At 57.8% G+C, this 14,440-nt stretch overlaps 1 protein-coding gene across 2 annotated transcripts in view; it reads left to right on the forward strand.

The window, feature by feature from the left end:
- OBSL1 (obscurin like cytoskeletal adaptor 1) overlaps positions 1-14,408 on the forward strand; it is a 26,002-nt gene extending 11,594 nt beyond the window's left edge. Inside the window, exons 7-21 of one of the 2 annotated variants that reach the window (XM_017856785.1) lie at positions 1,251-1,523; positions 2,217-2,489; positions 5,412-5,684; positions 6,447-6,722; positions 6,796-7,083; positions 7,270-7,545; positions 8,170-8,439; positions 8,604-8,876; positions 10,142-10,408; positions 11,437-11,549; positions 12,097-12,253; positions 12,424-12,585; positions 12,908-13,012; positions 13,328-13,597; positions 14,277-14,408. In XM_017856785.1, coding sequence (XP_017712274.1) covers positions 1,251-1,523; positions 2,217-2,489; positions 5,412-5,684; positions 6,447-6,722; positions 6,796-7,083; positions 7,270-7,545; positions 8,170-8,439; positions 8,604-8,876; positions 10,142-10,408; positions 11,437-11,549; positions 12,097-12,253; positions 12,424-12,585; positions 12,908-13,012; positions 13,328-13,597; positions 14,277-14,284 — 3,284 coding nt within the window. In that variant the 3' untranslated portion in view covers positions 14,285-14,408. Of the gene's footprint in view, positions 1-1,250; positions 1,524-2,216; positions 2,490-2,882; positions 3,170-5,411; positions 5,685-6,446; positions 6,723-6,795; positions 7,084-7,269; positions 7,546-8,169; positions 8,440-8,603; positions 8,877-10,141; positions 10,409-11,436; positions 11,550-12,096; positions 12,254-12,423; positions 12,586-12,907; positions 13,013-13,327; positions 13,598-14,276 lie in introns of those variants that run through there. The other variant, XM_017856786.1, reaches the window with a different exon arrangement.
- Positions 14,409-14,440: the final 32 nt, after the last annotated feature.

The raw sequence follows: 14,440 nt of genomic DNA on the forward strand, positions 1-14,440 counted from the left end.
TCCCTCCCTCCCTCCCTCCCTCCTCTCCCTCTCTCTCTCTCTCTCTATCTCTCTTTCTTTCTTTCTTTCTTTCTTTCAGATGAGGGTCTCACTGTTGCCCAGGCTGGCCTTGAACTCCTGTGCTCAAACGATCCTCCTTCCTCAGCCTCCTGAGCAGCTGGGGTTATAAGCGTGCGCCATGCACAGCATGCCTTTGCCTCCTAAACCCCTGATACACTAACACTGTCTCGCTGTCCACATAGCCTCTGCTGGGTTGGGTGGCGGAACAAAATGCACTTAAGGGGAGGAGAGATGGGAGCGAACACTTTTTGGCGCTTACTCTGAGCCAAGCGTTATGCTAAGTATTTTCAGTATACACTGTTTCATTTAATCCTCACAACTAGATGAGGATATATCTCCTCATCAACTGCAATATATCTCCAGTTCACAGGCAAAGAAACAGAGGTTGTAAGAGATTTTGTGACCTCTGTCACACCATAGCTTGGAGACACACACAGGATTGTTCTATTCCTGCTGCCTCAGATAGAGTCAAACAGAAGTATTGAGTGCGGTCGCCCCATGGTTCTCACAAGGCAGTCCATAGGCTGGCTGCTTTAGGAAGCTCCTGGAAGCTGTTTATAAATCCCTGGACTGTCCAGAGCCCCAATATCCAGGGTGGAGCCTGAAGATCCTCTCTTAACAAGTGCAGACTCTCTGAGAGAGCAGCTTGGGAAGCACAGATCCCACTCATCTCACTGAGTGGAAGTCCTGTTTTCCACACTATTGCCAGGGGCCACACTGGGGCCCTGCCCGAATGCACCCAGTGACAGGGCACCCACTACCTGGAGAGTGGCTGTCTCACTGTTGCCACTTGTTGGATCATCCTTGACCTCCTGCCTGCCCTGGGGTCTTGTAATAGAGGCAGTAAGCATGGCCCTGATGTGACTTGTGACAGTGACCTCCCTTCAGCCTAGACAAATGGTGGCTGCCACTCTGTGAACTCTCTGTGCCTCCTTCTCTCCATGTACTCACTCCAGCACCTTTGATCCTTTGGGGACCCACAGAGCACTCTGGTGCCACATGATCTCCTGCCATGCCTTACCTGCCATGCCCTCAGCATTCCTTGTCATTGTCCCTGAGTCCCTACACAGCAGGGCCTTAGCCCTCCCCCAGCGTCCTCCTGTGCAGAAACAGTGTCTCCTGGCCACACAGCTAGTTTGGACTCATTGTGCGGGGGTGTCTGTGCGATGCCATCTCTGCTCCCCACCCAGATCCCCCCGTGCACATCGTGGAACCCCGAGAGCATGTGTTCGTGCATGCCATAACCTCCGAGTGTGTCATGCTGGCCTGTGAGGTGGACCGAGAGGACGCCCCTGTGTGTTGGTACAAGGACGGGCAGGAGGTGGAGGAGAGTGACTTCGTGGTGCTGGAGAATGAAGGGCCCCATCGCCGCCTGGTGCTGCCCGCCACCCAGCCCTCAGATGGGGGCGAGTTTCAGTGTGTTGCTGGAGATGAGCGTGCCTACTTCACCGTCACCATCACAGGTGGGGGGCCAGGTGGGCCTCAGAGGCACAGGGGAAGGTGCCCCTGCTCCTGCTGGGGCAGCTGCCACACCTTCACTCCTGGGCCACTGTTCCCCGCCCCTGCTGCCCTCCTGCTGGCAGATCAGACCTCCTCCCTTTCTCCTCAAGCTATGGTCTAGTCACACTCAGGAAACATGTTGTCATAAGCACATCAGTCTTGGCTAAGGAAGCCCTGCTTTCTCTGTTCTTCTAAAAACCTGTACCAAGGGAAATCTTTGGGGACAGTGAGTTTATTGCAGGGTAGGGCAGAGTCTAGGGCAGGTGGTCTCAGGCACTAGAGGGGCCAAAAATTCTTGGAGGAGGAGACCCCCAGCTCCATCTGGGGACCCAACCCTCCTCTCCTCAGTTCCACCCTTCATACCATCTCTGTCCCAACCCAGAGAATGTGGAGTGCTTCTACAGCCGAGGCTGACCCCGTGGTCCCCGCTGTGCAGCTCCTGTGCAGCATAAAGTCTGCGTGCTTTTGTGACAGCTGTATTCATTTGTCTCTAGCTGTGAGTAACTGTTAGCTGCTGTGAGATGCAGTCTCTGGGAGGTCCCTCTTCAACACATGGCCTACTTTCCAGGGGTAGGGGACACAACTGGATCAGGGAGGGCGACAGGGCACACCTGGCCCACCCCTCATGCCCGGCAGTGGCTGTCCCTGTCCTCCAGACGTGTCCTCATGGATCGTGTATCCCAGCGGCAAGGTGTATGTGGCAGCGGTGCGCCTGGAGCGTGTGGTGCTGACCTGTGAGCTATGCCGGCCCTGGGCGGAGGTGCGCTGGACCAAGGATGGAGAGGAGGTGGTGGAGAGCCCCGCGCTGCTCCTGCAGAAGGAAGACACTGTCCGCCGCCTGGTGCTGCCTGCTGTCCAGCTCGAGGACTCCGGCGAGTACTTGTGTGACATCGACGATGAGTCAGCCTCCTTCACTCTCACCGTCACAGGTGTGGGCCCAGCCCAGCTCCCTGGGGTCACAGAGACAGCCCTGAGCCCTGGAGGAGCTGGCCACATGGCCCCAGCTAGCACCCTGGGGAGGAGGGAGGTGTGGGCTGCAGGTGCATGTGCCAAGGTTCTTGCTGAGATGAGCCCAGGGTCCCTATTCAAGGAAATGAGCCCCTCCCCCTTGCCCAAGGCCAGGCCTAGCTCTGTTCCACAGCTCATTTACTGAGCACTTTCCCTGGATCAGGCACTGGGAGTAGCAGGTGAGTAATGCAAACACGGTCCCTATTCTGAGAGAGCTGCCAGGCTAGGTGAGGAGACAGCTGTTTACCAGGGGTCGCAAACGGGCAGTCCTGGGGCCCTGTGCATTCCACACATGTGCTTTGTTTGGTCTGCAGAGTCTTACCAAAGTCAGGACAGTTCAAATAACAATCCGGAGTTATGCGTCCTCTTGAAAAAGCCGAAGACCCGGCGGCTCTGGTCCCGCTTCCCCCCATGGCGACGAACAGCTGGCACTGAGTAGCAGCTGCCCCCATAGTTTGGGGCCCACATTCCTCTGTCCCACCTCCCTGCCATTGCTTTTTGCCTTTCCCCAGACTGCTTCAGCCACTAACCTAACCTGGCCCCTGTGGGCATTTGAGTTTGCGACCCCTGTGTTAAACCAATAAACATGCAAATAAATGTACAGTGACACCTGGTGATAAGTACTGTGAGGGCCAAGGGCAGAGGGCTCAAGAGTGCAGAGCAGAAGGGTCAGGGAGGGCCTCGGAGAAAGTTGCCCTTCCACACACAGGAGCCAACAGCGCGCAGACACAGCTGCTTCCCTCCAGGAGTGCACAGCCTGGCAGGAAAGCCAGACGCCTTCCAGGATCTTACAGCATGGGTTGTCGAGGGTCCCTGGGCTGGGAGCCACCACCCTGGCCTGGCGACAGCAAGTGCTTTCAAAGCTGATACTGGAGCTAAGTGGGGTGGGGTGTGGGCAGGAGGTTGGGGGAGAATATTCAAAGCAGGAGAAGCACAGGACAACTGTGGAAGTGACGGAGGTTCAGTGCTGGAGACTTCGGGGTGACAGCTCACAGCATCCAGCCCAGTGTGTGTGTCTGGGGTTGGGGGTCCATAGGGCTAGGCAGCTCTGGGTGGCACAGACCCCAGTGGCTGCATTGGAGCCCCCATCCTACTGTGGCTATAGTCCTGTCCTCCCTTAGCCCTGCCCTGAAAGTCATGCTCCATGCTGAGCTGTTTAGGGCCCCCCACTCCCTGCACCCCAGCTCGTGCACCCTGCACACACAAGCCCACAATGCCTAAGAGGCCTTCTGCACACATTCTGCCCTGTAGTAATCACCTTCACCCTCTCCCACTTAGCCATGGCCAGACATAATGGCCACAGACACACAAACTCCAGCCCACGCTCAGGCTCCCCACAAAACACCAGGCTCCCCACAAAACATCAGTCTCTTCACAGGGAAGTTCACACAAACACCACCTTTGCTCTAGGCCAGAGCAAATCAAGTCTGACACCAAGCTGAGGTCCTGGGGCTGGGTGGCCACCCTGGTCCCCTCACTGATCCCTGTCCTCACTCCACTGCCCTCATCACCTTCCCCGCCCCTCAGGCAGCTGCATTCTGGTCTCTCCTGGCCTTGCTTGGCCCCAGAGGACCAGCGTACATCCCCCAGACCCTTAGAGCAAGAAAGCCCATGGGGGAGGCAGGTTGTGTGGCTCAATGCAGGAATCTCCATGGAGGCGGGGGTGCTGAGTGGGGAGCTTGTGGTTACCCCGGCCCATGAGTGTCCCTATAAAACACCCCCCAACCCTGGCCCCCCACCGACTGGGAAGCTAGCAGTTCCTCAGCCCAGCCACCAGGGGGCTAGAGGCTAATGGAGCACTAGTCTCCCTGAAACTTGAAGATTCTGGGGGAACCTGGGGGCAGCGGGGGTGTGGGCAGCCCTGGGCTCCATGCACTGGTCACCTCTAATATTGACATGGTTCCCTTTCTGCAGAGGAGTGACCAGAACTTGGAGATGAGCTCTCAGAATCAGCGTTTAGCACCCCTGGGGAACTCTCAGACAGACGTTGAATGCAAAAAGCATTATTGAGTTCCTGCAAGCCTTGGCTTGGAATTCCTGCCACTACCTGTGGGGTCTGAGCCTCCCTTTAACAGAGGGTATTTCTTCCTCCTGCCCCAGAGTGGGTGTAGCCAGTGTGACCTTAAGGAAGTTGTATAATCACTCTGTGCCCAGTCCCTTATATGGAAAATGGGGATAAAACACTACCTTCCTCTTAGGATTGCCGTGACAGTTAAATGTTTCAAGTGCTTGGGACTGTTCCTGGACCTTAGGAAGCATCATATCAATGTTTGCTATTGCAGATCCACCATCTCTTATCCATAGTTCCAAAATTCCAAAACTCTCAAAATTGAAAGGCTTTTTGTAAGTTTTGTATTCCAAGTCATTTCAGTAAAACCTGAGCTTGATTGCTCTGAAGTTATTTCTGTGCTTTAATTATCCTGCCGAGGGTGAATATCGCTATAGCTATTAGCTATAAGATATGAGTGTCTTACAGATGTATTCTTGTATCTGTAAGATTCTGTATCTTTCAATATATCCTGCTTAGGGTGAATGTAATATGTGTCACACCATAGACACGTTAACGTGACTGATGAAGGGGGAGGCCCCCATGGGGGCTGAGGAAGGTATGTGATAGATGAGAAATGCATCATTTCTGGAATCCAAAGCATTCTGGATTCTGTAACACCTCTGGCCCCAGGGATTTCAGAGAACAAACTGTGGACCCATTATTGCTTCTTATTATTATTATTTTACTTATTATTCTCATTATCATGTGGGTGATGGGGACTTCATGCTGCCAAATGGCTCCAGAGAGGCTGACGGTGAGCTTGTGACAGGCTGTGGTTGTCCCCACCCTGCAGAACCTCCAGTACGGATCATATATCCCCGTGATGAGGTGACCTTGATCGCCGTGACCTTGGAGTGTGTGGTGCTGATGTGTGAGCTGTCTCGGGAGGATGCCCCTGTGCGCTGGTACAAGGATGGGCTGGAAGTGGAGGAGAGCGAGGCCCTGGTGCTGGAGAGGGATGGGCCACGCTGCCGCCTGGTGCTACCTGCTGCCCAGCCTGAGGACGGGGGGGAGTTTGTATGCGACGCTGGAGATGACTCGGCCTTCTTCACTGTCACTGTCACAGGTGGGCCGTCTCTGCAGCACACAGAGGAGGTAGAGAGGTAGGGGGCTAAGGGACAGACACCCACCTAGCCCCACTTCCCCCACCCCATCCCCAGCCTTCCCCTTATCCACCTTCCTCGTGTTCGGCCATCAGAATCCTGCTTAGCCACATCAGGTCAGCACCAGAGGCCTGGTGGGAGGGTGCCCAGCAATTAGAACCATTTGTTCATTCATCCATTCATTTAATACTCATTGAGCAACTACTATGTGCTTGGCACTGTTCTAGATGCTGGGGATACAGTAGTGAACCAATAAGACTAAACCTCCTGTCTTCACAGAGCTTACACTCTAGTGAGGGTGAACAGACAAAAAATAAGGCATGGTTTGTCAGGTGGTAACGAGTGCATCAGAGGCAAGGCAGGGAAAGGGGATAGGAAGTGGGGGTTGGTATGGAGTGAGCTGTGTAGATCTGGGTGTGAGTCTAGATCCGCCTCTTTCTGTCTGTGTGACCTTAGGCAAGTCAGTTTCTTCTAAAAAGGCCTCAGGTCCTCAGCTGTGAAGTGCAGCCAGCAGCTGTGCACCTCTTGGGGGTGGTCAGAGTAACTGACTGAAAAACACAGGGTTCTTAGGACAGTGCCTGGCACACAGCAGCTGCTCCACGGACTGCAGCTGGCACCGTTCTCAAGAGCTGGGCTGCCAGTGGGGAGGGCTGAGGATCTGGTGGGTGAGGCAGGAGAGGCCCGCTGGCCAAGCCCATGTACCCCTCTCTCTGACCACCCACCAGCCCCACCAGAGAGGATTGTGCACCCAGCAGCCCGCTCCCTGGATCTGCATTTTGGGGCTCCAGGGCGTGTGGAGCTGCGCTGTGAGGTGGCCCCAGCTGGGTCTCAGGTGCGCTGGTACAAGGATGGGCTGGAAGTGGAGGCATCAGATGCCCTGCAGCTGGGTGCTGAGGGGCCCACCCGCACCCTGACCCTGCCCCATGCCCAGCCTGAGGACGCGGGGGAGTATGTGTGTGAGACCCGGGATGAGGCCATCACCTTCAATGTCATCCTGGCTGGTGAGTGCTCCTGGCCAACCCAGGGCAGGGAGGCAAGGGCAAGCATGCGCTGACACCCTCCTCTCTTGTCCAGAGCCCCCAGTGCAGTTCCTTGCTCCAGAGACAACCCCAAGTCCGCTGTGTGTGGCCCTGGGGGAGCCAGTGGTGCTGAGCTGTGAACTGTCCCGGGCTGGCGCCCCTGTGGTCTGGAGCCACAATGGGAGGCCTGTGCAGGAGGGTGAGGGCTTAGAGCTCCATGCCGAGGGCCCCCGCCGAGTCCTCTGCATCCAGGCTGCAGGCCTAGCCCATGCAGGGCTCTACACCTGCCAGTCGGGAGCAGCCCCAGGAGCCCCGAGCCTCAGCTTCACTGTCCAGGTGGCTGGTGAGTACAGCCTCGGCACTAAGCCTGAGAGTGGCACCCCAAACCCTGTAGGATTCCTGCTTTTCCAGCATGTCCTGCCCATCCCTGGCCCCGCTTCTCTTAGTACCCTCCCCATCATGCCTCCCCCTGCCCTCCTCAAAGCCCTGAGCCTCTCCCTCCCAGTGACCTCCAGCTCTGACTCCACAGAGCCCCCTGTGCGGGTGGTAGCTCCCGAGGCAGCCCAGACGAGGGTTCGGAGCACCCCAGGCGGGGACCTAGAGCTGGTGGTGCACCTTTCCGGGCCAGGGGGCCCTGTGCGCTGGTACAAGGACGGGGAGCGACTGGCAAGCCAGGGGCGGGTGCAGCTGGAGCAGGCCGGGGCCAGGCAGTTGCTGCGGGTGCAGGGGGCACGAAGTGGGGATGCTGGGGAGTACCTGTGTGACGCGCCCCAGGACAGCCGCATCTTTCTTGTCAGCGTGGAAGGTAACAGTGTACCCCTCAAACCCTGTGGGCTCTGGCACCCCAAGGACCACCTGGTATACTCTAGGGCCCCCTTACCCCTCCATCCCTGCTTTGCTGCCTCTGGCTCCAACCAGGGTGTGCATAACCATCACTTGGATAGGGGCTCAGGGCTCCCCTTTCCAGAAACCCTCATGTGAGAGGGTTAAAAGCATAGACTGGTGGTTAAAAGCAGGGGTTCTGGAGTCCACCCACCCAGGTTCCAGCCTGGATTTTGTGCCCCAGTAGCTGTGTGACATTGGCAAAGTTGTTCAACCTGTGTGAGCCCCAGTTCTGAAAAGAGGGGATAGTGCTTGTCTTACAGGCCTGTTGTGACAAGTAAATGCTGTAAATAGGGTCCCTGGTAAATGATATTATTAGTGTGTCACCGAGGTGGAGTGCTAGGCTAGGATTGCGAGGAACTGACTAAAAGAATTGGCAGGGAGCTGGCATCTTGTCCTTTGGGCCACTCGTGTGGTCGATACATGGTAGGTCCTCACGGAAGGTTTGTTAAATGACTGGGGATGAGGGCCTGTACCCTGAGGAGGGGATGAAAAGGAGAGAGGAGAAAAGACCCAGCCCAGCTCACTGCCTGACCGTGCCCCTCAGAGCCACTGCCGGTGAAGCTGGTCTCGGAGCTGACACCACTCACTGTCCACGAGGGCGATGATGCCACGTTCCGGTGTAAAGTCTCCCCACCAGATGCCGATATCACCTGGCTGCGCAATGGGGTCGTCGTCACTCCAGGGCCCCAGGTGGATATGGCCCAGAATGGTTCAAGCCGCATCTTAACCTTGCGAGGCTGCCAACTGGGCGATGCGGGGACCGTGACTGTGCGGGCAGGGAGCATGACCACAAGTGCCCGGCTCCATGTTCGAGGTTAGGTCCTGATGAGGATGAGATGCTCTGTGTCCTGTGCCTGTACTCCCAACTCGGACCCCAGCAGCCTTGCCCATCTACCTAGGGACAGACCAGTGGGTTGGAACAAGGGGCCAGCCTCCAAACCCACCAGGCTCCATGGCCTCCTCCTTCTTCCCCACCAGAGACAGAGCTGCTGTTCCTACGGCGGTTGCAGGACGTGCGGGCAGAGGAAGGCCAGGATGTGTGTCTCGAAGTGGAGACAGGCCGAGTGGGTGCAGCGGGGGCTGTGCGCTGGGTACGAGGTGGGCAGCCCCTGCCCCACGACTCTCGCCTGTCCATGGGCCAGGATGGGCACATCCACCGCCTCTACATCCATGGTGTCGTACTAGCTGACCAGGGCACCTACGGCTGCGAGAGTCACCACGATCGCACCCTGGCCAGGCTCAGCGTGAGGCGTGAGTGCCCTGTCCTCTCTTAATGCATTACCCACCCCAGCCTTTTCTGGCTGTCCTGGAGTCCCTCAGGCCCCCACCAAAGTGCCCCTCACCGCTGAGAAAAGTCACCCATGGCCGTCCCAGCAGCAGCCTGCCCAAAGCAAAACTTTTCTTTTTCTAGTATTTTTTATTTACCTTAGAAGTCCATGTGGATTTTGCATTCCATTGCATATTTCCAAGTTGGCTTTGCTATAAACACAAATATTCTCCAGAAAGACTTGCTGTGGGCATCCTTCAATCATGTATTCTAGGGATACACATACCCACTTAAGTAGCAGGGATGACTGGCAAACAGCACCCTACACGTCCTACCCAAAGCTGGAGCCCTCTCTTTCCTGTGTGACCTCATGCAAGTTAACCTCTCTGAGCCAAGTCTCCTTAAAAATGGGGCTGAGACCAGGTGCAGTGACTCACGCCTGTAATCCTAACACTTTGGGAGACCAAGGCAGGAGGATCCCTTGAGGCCAGTAGTTTGAGGCCATCCTGGGCAACATAGCAAGAACCCGTCTCTACAAAAAAAATAAAAATTAGCCAGGCATGGTAGTTACTAGGGAGGCTGAGGTGGAAGGATTGCTTGAACCCGTGCGTTTGAGGCTGTAGTGAGCTATGATCATGCCATGGCATTCCAGCCTGGGTGACAGCAAGACCCTGTCTCAAATTTTTAAAATGGGGTTAATCCCTGTCTCAAGTGTCTCTGGGAACATTAACTGAGATGAAAATTCTTACACAGAGATTGGTGAATGGGTGTCATTGGTGACACATCTGTTCTAACTTATTTCATTCAAGAAATCATCACAATAAACCTGTGTCCCAGTGCTATTCACCTTGTACAGCTGGGGCAACTGGGGCCCAGAGATGTCAGGCCATTTGCCAAAGATCACACAGCACACAAACTATGTGGTAGAGCGAGGTTCTATTCTAGTGTGTCTGACTCCAAATTCCGTGCTCCTTCAAGTGTCACAGTACCCCTCACCCAGACTCCATGACCCCCTAACTACACTTCTCCCCCTTCCTGTGCCCTCATCTCCTAACCCTAATATAGCCCTCCCCCTGCCAAGTCTGTCCGCTGTGCCCCTTTCTTCCTGCACACTGGTTCTGAACTTTTTTGGTCAGGAACTTAGGTTGGGTGTTGGGAGGTTTAGGTAGGGCCAAGGGATGAGGATCGACTGCAGTCCCTGCCCAGAGCTGGAGGCCTCATCCTCCCTTTCTCCATCTCCCCTGGCCAGCGAGGCAGCTGAGGGTGCTGCGGCCTCTGGAGGACGTGACCGTCAGTGAGGGAGGCAGCGCCACCTTCCAGCTGGAGCTGTCCCAGGAAGGTGTGACCGGGGAGTGGGCCCGGGGTGGAGTCCGGCTGCATCCAGGGCCCAAGTGTCACATCCACTCAGAGGGCCACAGTCACCAATTGGTACTCAAAGGCCTGGGCCTGGCCGACTCAGGCTGCGTCTCCTTCACGGTGGATTCCCTGCGCTGCGCAGCCAGACTCGTTGTGAGAGGTGTGGCTCCAGGACCACAGCCTGCCTGCTGACCTGTGTGGCCCTACTAACCCCAGGCATGAATACTGATCCCCGACTTGTGTGACCCCCATTGACCATGCCTGTCTCAGTGTGGCCCTCATTGACATCCCTGCCAGAGTGTGACCCCCCCTGACTCTTAGGCCGTGTGTGGCCCCAGAGACTCCTCTGCCTGAGTATGGCCCCTGACTGCCCCAGGCTCAGCCAACCACTGACTCTGCTACTGTGAGCATGCCTATGCCATTGTGGTCACTGCTGTCTGCCCGCCTGCACACCACCCCACTGACCACTCTTAACTGTGACCCTACTGGCTACACTGCCTGCCATGGCTCCCTCTGCCTGCCTAAGTGTGGGCCCTGTGACCACTCCAGTCCCTCAAATCCACTGACTGCCTGAGGGTGACATCACTAGCAACTCTGCTTGAGTGTCCCCCATGTTTGCTTCCAGCCCCAGGATGTTCCCACTGACCACTCCACTGGCATCTCTGCTTGTTTCCCCATTGCCCTCTGGCCCCAGCTTCTCCCCACTGACCACCTTAAAGTGTGACTCCCAGTTGGCCACTCCTAACCCATTGGCCCTGCCCATAACCCACTGCCCACCACCGCCCCCCCCCCCACCCCTGTCCCCACCACTGACAGATCCTTCTTGGACCCCTTGTCCCAGCTCATCCCCACTCACTAGTGTCCTCTACTGACACCTTGTGCCCAAGTGTATGTCCTCCTTGTCCCTACAAGATGGGTCCCCATCCTGCTCCCTCTGCACTGTCCTCCCTCTCCCACTCCCAGAGGTCCCAGTGACCATCGTGCAGGGGCCACAGGACGTAGAGGTGACCGAGGNCCACCCCTGTCCCCACCACTGACAGATCCTTCTTGGACCACTTGTCCCAGCTCATCCCCCACTCACTAGTGTCCTCTACTGACACCTTGTGCCCAAGTGTATGTCCTCCTTGTCCCTACAAGATGGGTCCCCATCCTGCTCCCTCTGCACTGTCCTCCCTCTCCCACTCCCAGAGGTCCCAGTGACCATCGTGCAGGGGCCACAGGACGTAGAGGTGACCGAGGGCGACACAGCTATGTTCGAGTGCGAGCTTTCCCAAGCTTTGGCTGATGTTACCTGGGAGAAGGTCAGATCCCAGCCCCAGCCCAGCCTACTTCAACATAACACCAACAATAATAATGCCCCAGACAGAAACAACTAATACTTAAGCGGATGTGCCTGGCACTGTGCTAAGATTTGCATTATATTTTATCCCTTACTCCAAGGACAACTCTAGGAGGTAGGTCTTGTCACTGTGATACCTATGAGGAAACTGATGCTCAGTGGAACAAATTACCTACCCAAGTGCAGACAAAAGGTAGAGCCCATATTTGAATCCAGGTTTGCCTAACTCCAGAATCCGTGCCCATGTCCCCTGTGATCGATACCTGGCTCTGGGCTTCCCGAGCACCTTGGCGGCCCTAAGGTCCCCAAAAGGTGACACTTTTTCAAAGAGGCTCCTGGCACGACCCCAAAGGCGTGGGGACAGCCCGACCCCAGCCTGGGAACACGAGACACGGATAAACGCGCCTCGAGACTGCTTGGCATTAACAGAGGGTGCTGCCGCCTGCCAGGGCCGGGGTCGCCTGTGCCCAGCCGGGCCCGACCCGACCCTCTGCAACTCCCGCCCCTAGGACGGGAACGCGCTCACTCCCAGTCCGCGGCTCCGGCTCCAGGCCCTCGGCACGCGCCGCATTCTCCAGCTGCGGCGCTGCGGCCCCTCGGACGCCGGGACCTACAGCTGCGCGGTGGGGACGGCCCGCGTCGGGCCGGTCCGCCTGACCGTGCGCGGTGGGTATGGGGTGATGCGGGGGCTGGGCACTGCTTTGGGCACTAGACTTGCGAAGCGGTCTTCCCCCGACACTGCTGACAGCGCGTGCTTCTAGAAAGGGGGCGTGGAGGGGGCGTGGCTGGTACCTGCCCTCCGCCCCGCCCCGCTCACGCCCCGGGCTCCGCCCCAGAACGTACGGTGGCGGTGCTCTCCGAGCTGCGGTCGGTGACCGCCCGCGAAGGCGACGGCGCCACGTTCGAGTGCACCGTATCGGAGGTCGAGACCACAGGGCGCTGGGAGCTCGGAGGCCGCCCGCTGAGACCCGGAGCCCGCGTCCGCATCAGACAGGAAGGTCTGGCCTCCTGGTTACCCTCTCGAGCCCCTCGCTGGCCCCCCGCCCAGGCTCGGACACATCCCGCCCCACCGGGACAAGCCCCGCCCCTGACTCGGACGGGCCCCGCCCCACGGCCCTTTGAGCCTCGTCCCCGGTCTTTCCCTCGCCCCCAGCCCCGAGTCTCGGACCGCTAGTCTTCCCGCTCGGCATCCCGGTTCCGCCCACCCTAGCCTACACTAACGGTGTCCGAACCGACCCAGGGGTCTGCTGCGCCCCCACCTTCGTCCCTAGCGCTCCTCAGAGGTGGCTCCGGCCTCGCTAGCGACCCCCTCACCCCCAGGGAAGAAACACATTCTGGTGCTTAGCGAGCTGCGCGCCGAAGACGCCGGTGAAGTACGCTTCCAGGCGGGGCCCGCCCAGTCCTTGGCTCTACTGGAAGTGGAGGGTAAGCACCTGGGGCGGGAGCGACAGAGAGAGTACATCCTCTCTCTCCTGCCATGGGACTGACGGACTTGGGACTGGCCCCAAGAACGCTGCCTCTCTCTCTTCCCCTCCCCTCGAGAGGCTGTCCTGGGCCGGGTCACAGAGGGCAGCGTGTTTCCCCGGGAAGAGGAGACTTTGGGTCTGAGGTGCAAGGGAACGGACTGGTGGCATAGAGGGCTAAGGCCAGGAGTGGAGGCTGCTGGGAGGGAAGATGCATCTCTTCTCCTGGGGGCCATGCGTGTCTCTATTAACTTAAGCTCCTGCCCCCTATCCCCAGCATTGCCTCTCCAGATGTGCCGCCACCCTCCTCGCGAGAAGACCGTTCTGGTGGGCCGCCGGGCGGTGCTGGAGGTGACTGTGTCCCGCTCTGGGGGCCAAGTGTGCTGGTTGCGGGAGGGGGCCGAGCTGTGCCCGGGAGATAAGTATGAGATGCGCAGCCACGGCCCCACCCACAGCCTGGTCATCCATGACGTTCGACCTGAGGACCAGGGCACCTACTGCTGCCAGGCCGGCCAGGACAGCGCCCACACACGGCTGCTGGTAGAGGGTGAGTAAAGTCAACTGGGCAGAGGCAGGAGGGCGAGGGCGCCTAGGAGCTGATGGGTTAAGCCACACCTGGCTTTCCAGGACTTGGGGTGGCACTGGGTCCTGGGATACGTTGGAGGTGGGGATGGGGGAGGGGAAGGGTAGCGCACACCCAGGGCTGGAAAGCCCTGGAACCGCTTGGCTCAGATCACCTGCTCCTAGTCAGCTGTTCCTACCTTTCTACGCCCCTTCCTGCCAGGCTTCTTCTCTCTCCTGCCACTGGACCATGTTTGTCTCTCTTGAACAGCCCTGTTTCTATCAGTTCCTTTCCTCCCCACTTCCCCAACACTGCCTGCCTCCAGCCTGTCCCTCCTCCCTCCTGCCCTCTGCCCAGCTTGCCTCTACCCATCTCAGCAAGTTCCATGTCAGCCTTGGCAGAAGCCTCTTTCTTTCCTCTTCCACCTAGGAGACATCCCACCTTCTATCCCAAATCCCAGCATTCCCTTCAGGTGCTGTGCTGTGCCCCATCCCTAGCTGACCCCCAGCTTCCTGCTGCCAAGACAGCCCTGACCAAGACCCAGAAAGGGTAGGGCAGAGCCTGAGGGCCCAGCTCTTCCTGTACTGGTGTCCAGGCTCTGCCAGGGGAGAGGAAGGTGGTACCCACTCTCTCCCCAGCCCCATGTGGAGTCATTCCTCTGCAGGTAACTAGGAAGACCGAACCAGGCCAGGCGGGTGCCCTTGGACAACTTGGAAGGCGTGCGCCCTTACCCTGGGCGGGGTAGAGAGACAGGGAAACCAGAGGTGTCAGGAAACAATAAAAGTGCTACAGCTCATTTCCTTGCCTCTCTGAGTGATGTGGGAAGGC

The sequence above is a fragment of the Rhinopithecus bieti genome, unplaced genomic scaffold (genome assembly GCF_001698545.2).
Source record: "Rhinopithecus bieti isolate Rb0 unplaced genomic scaffold, ASM169854v2 scaffold_42532, whole genome shotgun sequence".
Classification (NCBI taxonomy): domain Eukaryota; kingdom Metazoa; phylum Chordata; class Mammalia; order Primates; family Cercopithecidae; genus Rhinopithecus; species Rhinopithecus bieti.